General features: G+C 49.0%; 1 protein-coding gene across 3 annotated transcripts in view; it reads right to left on the bottom strand.

Moving 5' to 3' along the window:
* RABL2B (RAB, member of RAS oncogene family like 2B) overlaps window positions 1–13,705 on the bottom strand; it is a 38,596-nt gene that overhangs the window by 12,132 nt on the left and 12,759 nt on the right. For all 3 annotated transcript variants that reach the window (XM_029616004.1, XM_029616006.1, XM_029616003.1), the window contains one exon: window positions 7,225–7,304. In XM_029616004.1, coding sequence (XP_029471864.1) covers window positions 7,225–7,304 — 80 coding nt within the window. The remainder of the gene's footprint in view (window positions 1–7,224; window positions 7,305–13,705) is intronic.

The raw sequence follows: 13,705 nt of genomic DNA, 5'->3' as shown, positions 1-13,705 counted from the left end.
GGCCGCGAAAGCCACCACGACAGACTGGATCTGGAGGGAGTGGTAATGGCATCTGATACTCCTCCGATACCAGATTCCATCTGGACAAAAGTGTGCTCCACAACGGTCTCGAGTGTGCGAAAGCCCACAGCACCAAGTCCAACTTGGAAGCCATGGACCCTAGCACCTGTAAATAATAATCCCAGGCCATTGGCAGCGACAATCTCAACAGGAGTGTCACTTGCGACTGTAACCTGGTCAATCTCTCTGTGGTGTGAAAAACCTTGCCCTGCTGGTATCGAACAGTGCCCCCAGATATTCCAATTTCTGGGTTGGCACCAGGTGACCCTTTGCCATATTGACCACCCAACCTAGCGACTGCAAGGTGTCAGACCACGCGTTTAAGCGACCGCACACCCTCGGCCTCTAACTTTGCTTGAATGAGCCAAACATCGAGATAAGGATGTACAAGAATCCCTTCTCGTCGGAGGGCAGTAGCCTCTATTACCATCACCTTCATGAAGGTGTGTGGTGCCATGGCTAAGCCAAAGGGAAAAACTCGGAACTGGTAATGTTGGCCCAACACCAAGAACCAAAAGGTACTGTTAATAGTTCTTTCGAATGGGAATGTGCAGATAGGCCTCGTCAAGTCCAGAGATGCCATAAACTATCCTTTGCGGACTGCGGCAATTACTGTTCGCTATATTTCCATTCGAAAATGGAGGAACTTCAGGGCTCTGCTGACCTTCTGCAAGTAGAGGATGGGGTGAAAGGTGCCTTCCTTTTTGGGCATCACAAAATAAATGGAGTACCTGCCCTGCCCTGCCCCTGCTCTTCTTGCGGAACGGGTACTATGGTGTTCAGCTGCACAACTGCTGCAGAGTCCCCCACACGGCCTCCAGCGTGCTCCCCACAATCATGTGGGACTCTAGGAAGGCTTCCCTGAGAGGGTGAGAAAACTAACGCGTAACCATCTCGCACCACCTCTAGCGCCCAACTGTCCGAGGTAATCTTGACCCACTCCTCGTAAAAAAGTCGGACAATCTGCCCCCTACTGCTTCTACAGAGGAATGGGCCAAACTGGCTTCATTGAGATGACTTTCCACCCTGGCCGGCACTATCCCTGGCAGATCTGCGGGAACCTTGAAAGGACTGCTGCCTTCCACTAGTCTGCTTGGCACCCATCGCAGAGGACTTGCTGGCGCAGAACCTACGCGACTCCCGAAAACGGGCTCATGATAGGAACACCTTCCAGGCGGACTTTTTATTCTCAGGCAAGTGGATATCTTTAGACTCCCCCAAAGATTTCATCAGCTGGTCTAAATCCTCTCCAAAAAGGAGCCTTCCTTTGAATGGGAAATTACACAGCTGTGCCTTGGGCCACGTATCCGCCGAACAATTCTGCAACCACAAAAGTCTGCGGGCTGCCACCACAGAGACCATGCTTCTGGCCGAAGCGTGCACTTTGTCATACAGGGCATCCGCAACATAAGCCACTCCAGCTCCCAAGCGTGCAAACTGGAGATCCTTGTCTTCTCCGGAGAAGGTATGATCATGCGATCTTTGTACCCAACACAGGCACACCCTTTGCAACATGCTATTTGCATCATGCTATTTGCCTGGGCAGACTTCCGCTTCAGTTGAATCTCCAACCTGTGGTCCTGCACATCCTTCAGAGCTGCAGCCTCCACTACTGAAATGGTCGTCTTCTTGGTAACTGCTGAAACAGCCGCATCTACCTTTGGTACTCGTAAGAGCTCCAAAGTCTCCTCCATCGGAGGGTAAAGCTTGGCCATGACGCGGCTCACCTTAAGCCTCGCTTCCGGAAAATCCCATTCCCGGTTCACCAGCTTGAGGATCTTCTTGGGCAAGGGGAAGGCACTAGGAGAGCCTCGCAGGCCATCCAGGACCGGATTCACGCCCTCGTTATCTGACTCCTCCTGAGTCACCTTAATCTCCAATTCCTGCAACACCTGCGAAATAAAGGGGCGCAACTCCTTCTTGAATAAATGGACCATCCTTGGGTCATCTCCTTCTGAGACCGGGCAATCCTCCTGATCAGGATCCTCTTTACTTTCCTCCGTGTGGAGACAGGTCCACATCCTCAACTGGATCTGCATCCAGCAGATCTGGGTCCTCCTGCAAATCATCGGAGTCGCCCAACTCTCCGGGATCAGCTTCTGAACCTTCGAGACCCCGACCTCAACGGCGCAGCAGATCTCCAGAAGGCACCACCTTAGAATGTTTAATGGATCACGTAATGGGCCTGTCTCTAGAATGTTTAGCCCCCAACCATTTCCTACCCAGGAAAGCTTTGTGGAGCAATAAGAGAAAATCTGGGGAGAAATTGTCAGCATCAGGATCTACACACCCCTGCCCCCGAAGACTGTCCTGACTTCCCCCCATCCTCCCCGCCCCCCCTGCACCACAGGGGACAAAGGAGGCGGCAAGACCACCGCTTCTCTGGCTGCCTCCTGCCCATGATCTCCAGCAGGACTGCATCCCCCCCCCCACCCGGATCCTGCAGGGCTCGCAGCGACAGTTCCAGACGCGTGGGGGCCTTTTTCCTCCAAGGGCACTCCTTACGACGTCCCCTCTCCCACAGCTGCATAGCCAGTGCAGAGTAAACGGCTGTTAAGAAGCGCGGACCAAATGCCACAGTCCTTGCAAGCTGCCACATGAGGCTTTGGCACCATGCTGCTCCTGGCACACTGCCAGCAGACAGGTCACTCGTGCAGACCAATGACCACACAATGTGCGGGAGAAGCCGCGAAACAGGCCCACTGTCGTGCTTACGTCCACAGCTCTGGGGAAATCGCTCATACCCGTAGTGGTGAAAAACAATTTCCTCCAACTGCACCCGCGGAATGGCAGGAACTATCGCCAGGAAATGGTGTGCCATGAAAAAACTTCTCGCAGACCTCTGGGTCCCCGGGGAGCAGAGAGGAAGGGAATCCCTCGAGTCAGACCCTCCTGGAAAGCCGACAGCTCCTGCTGTCCTCTGCCTACTCAACATTGTGCTGCGACTGCTCCTGCAGCAGCTGTAGAGACAGTCAGGCAACACCTTTTTTTTTTTTTTTTGTAAAAATGTAAAGATACAGGATACTTTCCTGCCAAGAAGGAAAATCCTCAGGAGGGGACCTCGAAGATTCTGAGGGAGCAGGTCGCCTGGCTATCAGAACCCCCGGCCAACCAAGGCGAGCACCAGGCAGAGATTTCTTTTTTTTTTTTTTTTTAAATTATATCTTTATTGAATTTTTAACATCTTACAAAGCATCCGCTTTGACAAAGTAATATGGTTTTAACAATTGAAGAAAAAAGAAAAAATAAGGAAATTTTCCATAATTACTAGCAAATAATATCAATTATTACACACCCATTAGACCCCTATAACTCTGGGGGGAGGAGTATCTGCAAATTAAAGGAGACAAAGGAAAAGGAAATAAATTTCCCATTATAGAAAAGACATCATGTTAAACCAGATTTCACTTTATAGACTATACATTGCCTATTGCAAAGATATTTTCTTTGCCTCTATAAAGTGCTTTAGCTGTTCAGGTTGATAGAAGATATAGTTATTCCCTCCATACTTAATCACGCACTTGCAGGGGAATCGCAAGAAAAATGATGCCCCCACTGCTAGTGCTTCCGATTTCAATGCCAGGAAATTCTTCCTTAGTCTGAGTCACTTTAGTCAAGTCTGGATAGATCCTTACATTTACTCCCATAAAGGTAGCTTGCATTTTTTTAAAGTAGGCACGCATTATCTTCCCCAAATCCAACTCGTTGAAGAAAGATATTAATAAAGTTGTTCTTTCTACTATCTCGAGTGTAGAAGTTTCCAAGAATGTTGTTAGGTTCTCTAGAACATTTGAGACCACTTGCACTTGCTGGGTGGAACGAACTGGAAGAAAATATACCTTATCCAGAGGTGGGATCTGATCAATGGAAATTTCTAATGCTTCTAAAAAATAGCGTTTAAGAGTCATTCTTGGTAATTCTCCCATCACCCTGGGAAAATTTAATACCCGCAAGTTTTAATGTCTCATACTGTTCTCGACATTCTCCAGTCTTCTGTTAATATTACCACAATCTTGGATTAATGTTGCTTGTACCTGTTTCACATGTTTAATTTCTATATCCAGATTTTGTACTATCACCGTTGTTTCTTGTTTTTGTTCTAAAAAGCAACTACTCAGTTTATCTACTGTTTGAGACATTGATGTTATTTTACCAGAACAGTCCACTAAAGCCTTTGCTAGAGTTGATGTTAATTGCCAGATCAAATCTAGCGTTACAACCTCCGGCTTAGAAATATTAAGAATGGCATCGGGTAATGAAAGAGGGCATTGTGCGATCCTCTCACCTCCACTCCTCTGATCGCCCCCTCCTTCGCCAGTCTCTCTGCTGTTTGGGGTGTTTGGTGGGGGGGTTCCCCTCTCTGCCGTCCCCTCAGGTTGAAGAAAACCGACCCCTTCGGTCGTCACTTCTGACCGCGGCGTTGAGGTCCCTCTCACAGCCAGTGGAAGACGTTCATCTAAGGGGCTAAGGGTAACCTCTTCCGAGGTCAGGTCACAGTCTCCTTCCTGTGACCCGACAGCCGGACCTCCTAGCTCCACATTCGCTGGTCTTGGAGTGCACTGCTCGATCGTTCGCTGTCCGGAGGTGACCGCAGGCACTGAGGGGTAGTTCCGCGGTCTCCCCTTTCTCTTTGGAGGCATTTTGAAGAGAAAACAGAAAACTTTAAGTTGAAAATGCCGGCACAGGCAGGAGCGTGCACCCTCTCACAACGCCATCTTGACTCCTCCTCCCAGGCAGAGGTTTCTAATCCCCAGGTCACCCCGCTCTACCTGAGGGATGGTCCACAAAGGAGCCTAGCACCTCAGGGAGTCCGCACCAAAAATCCAACTCTGCAAAAAACTCTTTGCTAGACTGCAGTTTTAGCACCTCTACCATCTTCTGGAGACAGAGAAAAACTGAGGGATTGCAGGTGGCACTCTCAGATAAGTAGCAGGCCTCAAAGATTTGTTCTCTGCCGCCATCTGCTGGTAGGGATGCATAAACCCACTTGTCTGGACTGATCTGGGTATGTACAGGAACATGGCATATTGATGGCTGGTCAAGTTACATAGATGATATTTTCTTTCTATGGCAATCTTCAATAGATGAATTAAACCTCTTCTTGAATTGGCTTAACTTGTTGGATTCTCATCTTCAGTTTACCATGTCTCATCACACGGATCGTTTGGCATTTTTGGATATCATGATTGTAAAGGAATATGATAGGTTGACAACCACTATATTTAGAAAACCTACAGATCTGTAATAATTTTCTTCATTTTGACACCTTCCACCCTTACTCTCTACGGTCTAATTTGCCGGTAGGTCAATCCCTGCGCCTTCGGAGGATCTGTTCCAATAAGGAGGATTACATCAAAGAAGCAAAAAATATTTGTCACAGATTCTTACAATGGAGATATCCCATGCAGGTATTAAAGCCGGCTTTTAAAAGAGCTTTAAATGATCACAGAAATTGGCTTTTGGTTAAAAAAAAAAAAAAAAAAAAGACAAAAGTTTGGTTTGTGATGTTCGTTTTTCCAATAAATCTCAAGGCTTGGTATCGATTATACGAGTCACTGGCATGGTTTGCAACTACACTCTGTTTTTATTGAATAAGCTGTAATTGCCTACACAAGGGGCAAAAATCTTAAAGATGTGCTGGTAATGGCTATGTTCGACGCACCAGACGTTGGGACTCTTTCTTTACCTTTGGGCCATGCTCCTTGTGGACAATGTTCTATATGTAGTTAATATGTAGTTTATATGTAGTTATATGTATGTTAATTATGTTATTACCCCCATATATCTTAATCCAAGTTAATTCGACCTGTTCATTGTAAGACATTTACTTGTCATTGTTGTTATTGTTTAAAATGTAAACCGAATTGATCAGTAATTCTGTTATTGGAAAGTCGGTATAGAAAAATGCTAAATAAATAAAAAAATGTAGTACTACGAGTCAGATACTGTCTTGGCAGGACCCTGCTTCTGGTCGGGTCTTTCAGTTGAAAGGACAAACAAATTGCTCATCAAAAAATGTTGTGCACGCAATCCGTTGTCCCTGCAGTTTACTTTATATTGGACGCACTAAACGCATGATTAAAGCACAATTACTAGAACAAATAAGAGCTGTCTGTATAGAAAAAAATTGCCCCAATGGTTCCCCATTGTCTAGAAAAATCACATTCTTTTGCAGACCTTCATTGGTGGCTCACTGAACAAGTGCTAACATCTAGCCGGGATTTAAATTCACATTATATACTTAACCTGAGGGAACAATTTTGGATTTTTACTACTAACACTGTTTTCCCTTACAGCCTAAATGCCAAAAATGACTGGTACTCTTTGCTCTGAATTTTGTGTGATACAATCCATTACAATTTGTTTAGCAACTGTTGACATCATGCCTTATCTCTTTTAGCCAATTGAAAATTTCCTATACAAATTAGATGTTAATAAATTGGTGAAATGCTTCCAGGGTCAGGTTAGGACCCGAGGAACTGGTGAAGGTTATAAGGACGGTGTGTATGCCTTGTTACCTGTTGAGCTATGTGCTAGTATTCTATTTTTGCATTTCTCTTTTATTTCAGTATCCGATACCATGTAAGACCATCCCCTGAGGCAGAATTTTAGCTTGAAACATGGCACATATCGCGATTGGTTTCATCAGATACTTCATGGAATATTTGAACACTAAAAGTTAACAAATATATAAGCGGTTGCTCAACTTTATTTTTACTTACAAAAAAAAAAAAACCCAACAAAAATACAATTTGAACTTTGGGACAGATGAACGTCTACATTACCGGTTTTGCTTAGTATGATGGTCCTTTAATATTTATATTTGTAATATTTGAGTGATTTTTCATTTGATATGAGTATTGCAACAGCAAAGAGTTAGAGAGGCTGCAGATCAAACTAAAGTATATTAGCAGAGGTGTATGCGTGAATGTGTATGTGTCAGTCAGTCAATGCTGGAAAAGCAGAAGGTGCTGTAGGTCAGCACCGAGGAGCACTGACAGAATTTTTCATGCATTTCCGTACTTTAATAGGTCAAAACAGAGGGGGAATATTAGGGCTTTTGCATAGTTATGGGGTTCAAATTGCGAGTAGCAGACTGGCAGCAATGCTGATCATGATCTAGGGAATTATTGCAGGATATGAAGAATATTTAGAAGATCTTACCCACGAGGATTGTCTTCCCATCCACAGTGGTGGTGTACTTGTAGAGCGTCAGAGCAAACGTGGACAGCTGCTGGGGGCGACTAATCAGGTTAAGTAGTTTAATATATAGTATACATCACATAGACATCTATCCCATATCCCAGACACAGTCACCGATTGTTGCTGGGAAGAGAGAGGGGCAATACAGAATGCAGTTTCTGCACAGTTAAAAGCGAAGGGAGGCAGCTGTGAATTGTCCCAGTTCCTTTCAGCCCCATCAGCTAGAATTAGCAAAATTAGAAGTGTCCCAGGAGCAAGGAAGATGAGAAGCCAGCTGAGCCTAAAAAGTGCTACAGATATACCATCTTGGGTTTGGATTACTAAAATCTCAAAAATAAAACAGGGGTTAGTCCTGGACAGTATGGTGTGGAAAATGCCAAGAACATTGTATGTTGAGGATTATTCATTAGGAGTTAGTTTTCCTTCAGTCAGTACCAAACCAATGACCCAGTATAATATTAGGGAGCATTCTACCTTCTGAGTGAATTGGGGAATAGCCCAACATGGCACTCATCCTTGAACTCTAACTGCCTCAATGTTCAAGCAAGGTGTTGGGGACACGATCAGCCGAATTTTAAAACGGCCACACGCATAAATATCTGCACTCATGCGTGTGGCTAGGTCCTGCGTGCGTCGCATGCATTTTCAAAAGGGCCTAGCCATGCACGTAACTGCTGATATGCGCCAAAGTGCCGGCCCTGAAAAATGGGCGGACTGGGAGGGAACTGGGGGAGGCCCAATTGCGTCGTCGTATATAATTTGATAAAATTCCCCCCCCCCCCCCCCGAGCACGCAGATTATAAAATCCAGTGCATATGTGTGTGCAGCCAATAGACTAAACATGTGTATAATCCTGATATGCACAGCCATAAGGATAAGGCAGAAGCACCTAAATATAGATGTCATAAACCAAACTGGCTAAGTGAGAGCCAAGCTATAGGTTGAGAATCCCTGTCAAAGGAGGAAAAGAGGGACAGGGCATACAGAGACATTCAAATATCTCTAAGATGTAAACAGTGCATACCATAAAAAAAATTCCAGAAATGGGGTCATGGTAGGAGGCTGAAGAGATATTGAAGAAGAATGTTAAAAGGAATTATACTTCCACAGAATGGATTATAAATTCATGGAACAGTCTTCCAGGAGGTCAAAAAGGAGAAAATTTAGTCTTACCTGATAATTTCCTTTCCTTGAGTCTTGCGAAATCACTCCAGACAAGTGGGTTATGCAGCAGCTTTGCTAACATCACCCTACTGAAGGATCCTAGCAATACAGATAAACTCTCCCAATCCCCCTCCATAACCAGGGAACAATAACTCAGATCCACTCAATCTTGCAGAGGTTGATCAATAACAGCTCAGCAGTAACTGAATGTAATCACACTGACATTACTACAATCTTGTAGAATAAAAGACAGAACAACCAACTACCAGTCTGGATTGGTCTTGTAGGACTCAAAGAAAGGAAACTAGCGGTTTACACAAAATTTCTCCTTCCTTTTTATCCAAACAAGTAGGATGTGCCAAAGCCATCCCTCAAACTGGATAAGATACTGTCAGCCCCGTCCTTAATACACCTAAGCTAACAAGATGTCCTCTCTGATTCAAACAGCCAGTTGGTAATGCTTGAAGGACAAGAAGACCCAAGAAGCTGGCTTGCAGATCACCAGAGACAGCAGCCTAGATTCCACCCCTAATTAAGAATGAGCCTCAGTTCAACCAGTTCTAAGACTTCTGGAAATCAGTAAACCTCTAGAAATATATGTTAAACCACCAGTTTTTTTAACCAATTTTGTCTTAAAAACTAAGAAGCCACCTATCTCTTACTCTGGAACTCATTGCCCGAACATATCCATTTGACAGCTAGCCGTACAGAATTTAAGAAACTATTAAAAACTCATCTTTTTACTAAAGCATATAAAGGAAAATTAGTTTCTTACCTGATAATTTTCGTTCCTGTAGTACCAAGGATCAGTCCAGGACACCTGGGTTGTGACTCCGCACCAGTAGATGGAGACAGACTAAAACTTGTGGGCGGAGCCATATATGCCCCTGTGCCAGTCACAGCCCCTCAGTCTTACGGAATGTCAAAGTAGAACACAACCAGAGAAGTAAACAAAACTAGATACCGCTAAACTAACGGGGAAAGAAACACCCCTTCTGGAAACGGACTCTCCAACCGAGAGAGCGAACAAGCGGAACAGAGCAAATCAAAACACAGAGCGGACTCTCCATTACTTCAGCGCAGCACTGCGGGCGGGATCCTGGACTGATCCTTGGTACTACAGGAACGAAAATTATCAGGTAAGAAACTAATTTTCCTTTCCTGTACGTACCAGGATCAGTCCAGGACACCTGGGATGTACCAGAGCAACCTACTGAGGGTGGGAAGCAGAGAGTCCCGCTCGGAGTACCCTCTCTCCAAAACCCCCGGAATCGGTAGCCCGGACATCCAACCGGTAATGCCGGATAAAAGTATGCAACGACTTCCAGGTGGCCGCCCTACAAATCTCTTGAGGCGACACCTGAGAAGCTTCCGCCCAAGACGCTGCTTGAGATCGAGTCGAGTGAGCCCGCAGCCCCACGGGAAGAGGTTTTCCCTGCACCAAGTACGCCGAACCAATGGCCTCCTTGAGCCAACGAGCGATCGTTGTGCGGGACGCTGCAGCTCCTTTCTTTGGTCCAGAGAACAGGACAAACAGATGATCTGTGACCCGAAACGGATTAGTGACCTCCAGATATCGGAGAAGGGATCTCCGCACGTCAAGCTTCCGTAACTCCCTCTCTGCTGGAACAGAGGACTCTCCGCACGCAAAAGCGGGCAACTCCACCGATTGATTCACGTGAAACGACGAGACCACTTTCGGAAGAAAGGAAGGAACCGTCCGTAAGGAAACCCCTGAATCGGAGATACGCAAGAAAGGTTCCCTACAGGACAGGGCCTGTAACTCGGAAACACGCCGTGCCGAGGCAATCGCCACCAAGAATGCCGTTTTTAAAGTGAGATCCTTAAGAGTTGCGCGTTTCAAGGGCTCAAACGGCGCCGTGCATAGAGCGGAGAGAACCCAATTGAGGTTCCAAGCCGGACAAGGAAGACGTAACGGGGGGCGAAGGTGCTTAGCACCCCGAAGGAAACGAGCAATATCCGGGTGAAGCGCCAGAGACGTACCACGGACCTTACCTCGCAAACACCCAAGCGCCGCCACTTGGACCCGTAGGGAACTGCACGCCAGACCTTTGGCCAGACCCGCCTGGAGGAACGCCAGAACATCAGAGACGGAAGCCGAAGTGGGGTCCACCCCACGCTGCACGCACCAGTTCTCAAAGACCACCCAGACACGGACGTAAGCCAAAGACGTCGACTGCTTCCTGGAACACAGTAGCGTGGCCACCACCGCATCTGAATAACCTTTTCTCTTCAGTCGATTCCTCTCAAAAGCCATGCCGCGAGACAGAAGTGATCCGCATCCTCCAAACAGATGGGACCCTGATGGAGCAGGGCCGCCATTCCCTGGAACCGAAGGGGTGCCGCTACTGCCAGTTGTACGAGGTCTGCGAACCACGGCTGGCGAGGCCACTCCGGTGCCACCAAGATCACGTTGGCCGGATGCAACTCTATGCGCCGTAGAATCTTGCCGTTCATCGGCCACGGGGGAAACACATAGAGCAGCACATCCGTCGGCCAGGGAAGCACCAACGCATCGACGCCTTCTGCCCCCCGCTCTCGACGTCGACTGTAAAATCGCGGGGCCTTCGCGTTGTGCCACGTGGCCATCAGATCCATGTGGGGCACACCCCACGTTTCGCAAATGAGAAGAAACGCTTCGTCCCCCAGCTCCCACTCTCCGGGATCCAGACGATGACGGCTGAGATAGTCCGCCTGCACGTTGTCGACTCCCGCAATGTGAGACGCTGCGAGGTTGCTGAGATGTAGCTCCGACCAGGCCATCAAGCGCTGAGCTTCCTCCGCCACCTGGGGGCTCCGTGTCCCCCCCTGATGGTTGATGTATGCCACGGTGGTCGCATTGTCCGACAACACTCGGACTGCCTTTCCCCGCAGCAACGGTAGAAAAGCCTGCAGGGCCAGACGGACCGCTCTGGTCTCTAGGCGATTGATAGACCACTGGGCTTGCGACACTGACCATAGGCCTTGAACTGAGCTCCCTAGGCAGACCGCTCCCCAACCGGAGAGGCTGGCATCCGTGGTCACCACTGTCCAACTGGGTACCAGGAGAGAGACTCCGGCGGACAGATGACTGGGGTCCAGCCACCAACGCAGGCTGGACCTCGCGTGTCCCGCTAGAGGAAGCAGTAAATGGAAGTCCTCCGAGACCGGCTTCCAGCGGGAAAGCAAGGATGACTGTAAGGGTCGCAGATGAGCGAACGCCCAGGGAACCAGCGCCAGCGTGGAAGCCATAGACCCTAGGACCGTAAGGTAGTCGCAGACCCGAGGCTGGCGAAGAGACAACAAGCGGTGCACCTGAGTTTGCAGTTTGCCCCTCCGTTCGAGCGACAGAAACACCTTGCCCTGCTTCGTGTCGAAAAGAGCTCCCAGATATTCCAAGGTCTGCGTGGGTGTCAGATGACTCTTGCTGAAGTTGACCACCCATCCCAGGGACTGCAACAGATGGAGGACCCTGGCCACCGCCATCCGACACTGATCCTCGGACTTCGCCCGAATCAACCAATCGTCCAGGTAAGGATGGACCAGGAGACCTTCTCGGCGCAGTTGCGCCGCCACCACGACCATCACCTTCGTGAATGTACGAGGGGCCGTTGCGAGCCCAAACGGGAGCGCCCGAAACTGGTAATGCCGTCCCAGAATGCAGAATCTGAGGAAGCGTTGGAACGACGGCTGAATGCCTATGTGAAGATACGCCTCCGTGAGGTCCAGGGAGGCCAGGAACTCGCCTGGCCGGACCGCGGCGATGACTGACCGGATCGTCTCCATTTTGAAGCGAGGAACGCGAAGGCATCGGTTCACCCCTTTGAGATCCAGAATTGGTCGGGACGTGCCGTCCTTCTTTGGTACGATGAAGTAAATGGAGTAACGGCCTTTGCCGTGCTGGCTGACCGGAACGGGGGAGATAGCTCCCAAGTCCTCTAGGCGGCGGATGGTGTCTAGCACCGCCGCCTTCTTCTCGGGAGCCTTGCAGGGTGACACAAGGAACTTGTCCACTGGAGTGCGAGCAAAATCTAACGCGTAGCCGTGTCTTATCACGGTGAGGACCCACTGGTCCGACGTTATTCCGGCCCATCTCTCGTAAAACGACAGCAACCGCGCCCCGACGTTGGGAACGGCGTGCTGAGGCTGCGGCGGGAGAAGGGCCGACCCCCTTTCATTGTGAAGATTTGGGCGCCATGATGGCCAGGGCACCCCCTGGTCTACCAAAGCACCTCCCACGAAAGGACTGCTGGTGAAAAGACTGCTGCTGCTGCCGCCACTGTGGGGTACGGGAGGAGGAAGACCTGTACGATTGCCCCGACGACCTTTGAGGGCGCGACTTCCTGGGCCCACGAAAGCGGGACCTGGCTGCAAAGGAAGACCGTGACCTGGATCTATCTTCGGGCAACCTGAAAGCCCTATTTTCCCCCAGGGAAGCCATTAAATCATCTAATTCCTTGCCAAACAGTAACTTACCCTTGAATGGCAGCGCCCCGAGGTGAGCCTTAGAAGAGCCATCCACCGCCCAGTTGCGGAGCCACAGGAGGCGGCGCGCCGAGACAGCCGCCACCAGGGATCTAGACGAAGTGCGCAGCAGATCGTGGAGTGCATCTGCGCCATATGCTATTGCCGCTTCCAACTTATCCGCTTGCGCTGCCTCGTCTGCCGAAAGATCCGCATTGGCTTGGAGGACCTGAGCCCAGCGCAAGCTAGCTCTCAAAGCGAAATTCGTACACATGGCGGCCCGAATTCCTAGCGCTGAAACCTCAAAAATCTTCTTGAGCTGTACTTCCAGCTTCCTGTCCTGAAGGTCCCGAAGGGCTGTCGCTCCCGTAACTGGAATAGTAGATCTCTTCGTTACCGCCGAAACCGCTGAATCCACCTTGGGGAGCTTGAGAAGGTCCAGCGCATCCTCCGGGAGCGGGTAAAGCTTGTCCATGGCCTTGCTGACCTTCAAACCTAACTCCGGAGTGTCCCATTCCCGGAACATGATGTCCGTTGAAGAAAAATGGAACGGAAAAGCAACTGCCGGACCCGTGAGGCCTAACAGGACTGGATCCATGTTCGCTTCCTGACGAACCACCGCCGAGGGGGGTCTATTCCCAGTTCCTGGAGAATGGCTGGAATTAGAGGTGGCAATTCTTCCCTACGGAATAGCCGGACCACCTTGGGATCGTCGCCCTCCGCTGCCTGTGACGCCTTTCCTGCTGCAGCTGGAGCGGATCCGTCCCCTGCCACGTCATCGGCCCCTTTTTGTGGCTCTTCAGAGGCATCAGTG

The sequence above is a fragment of the Rhinatrema bivittatum genome, chromosome 9 (assembly GCF_901001135.1).
Source record: "Rhinatrema bivittatum chromosome 9, aRhiBiv1.1, whole genome shotgun sequence".
NCBI classification, from domain to species: domain Eukaryota; kingdom Metazoa; phylum Chordata; class Amphibia; order Gymnophiona; family Rhinatrematidae; genus Rhinatrema; species Rhinatrema bivittatum.
Note: the sequence above shows the minus strand (reverse complement) of the source record. Positions and strands in the feature narration are given on the sequence as shown.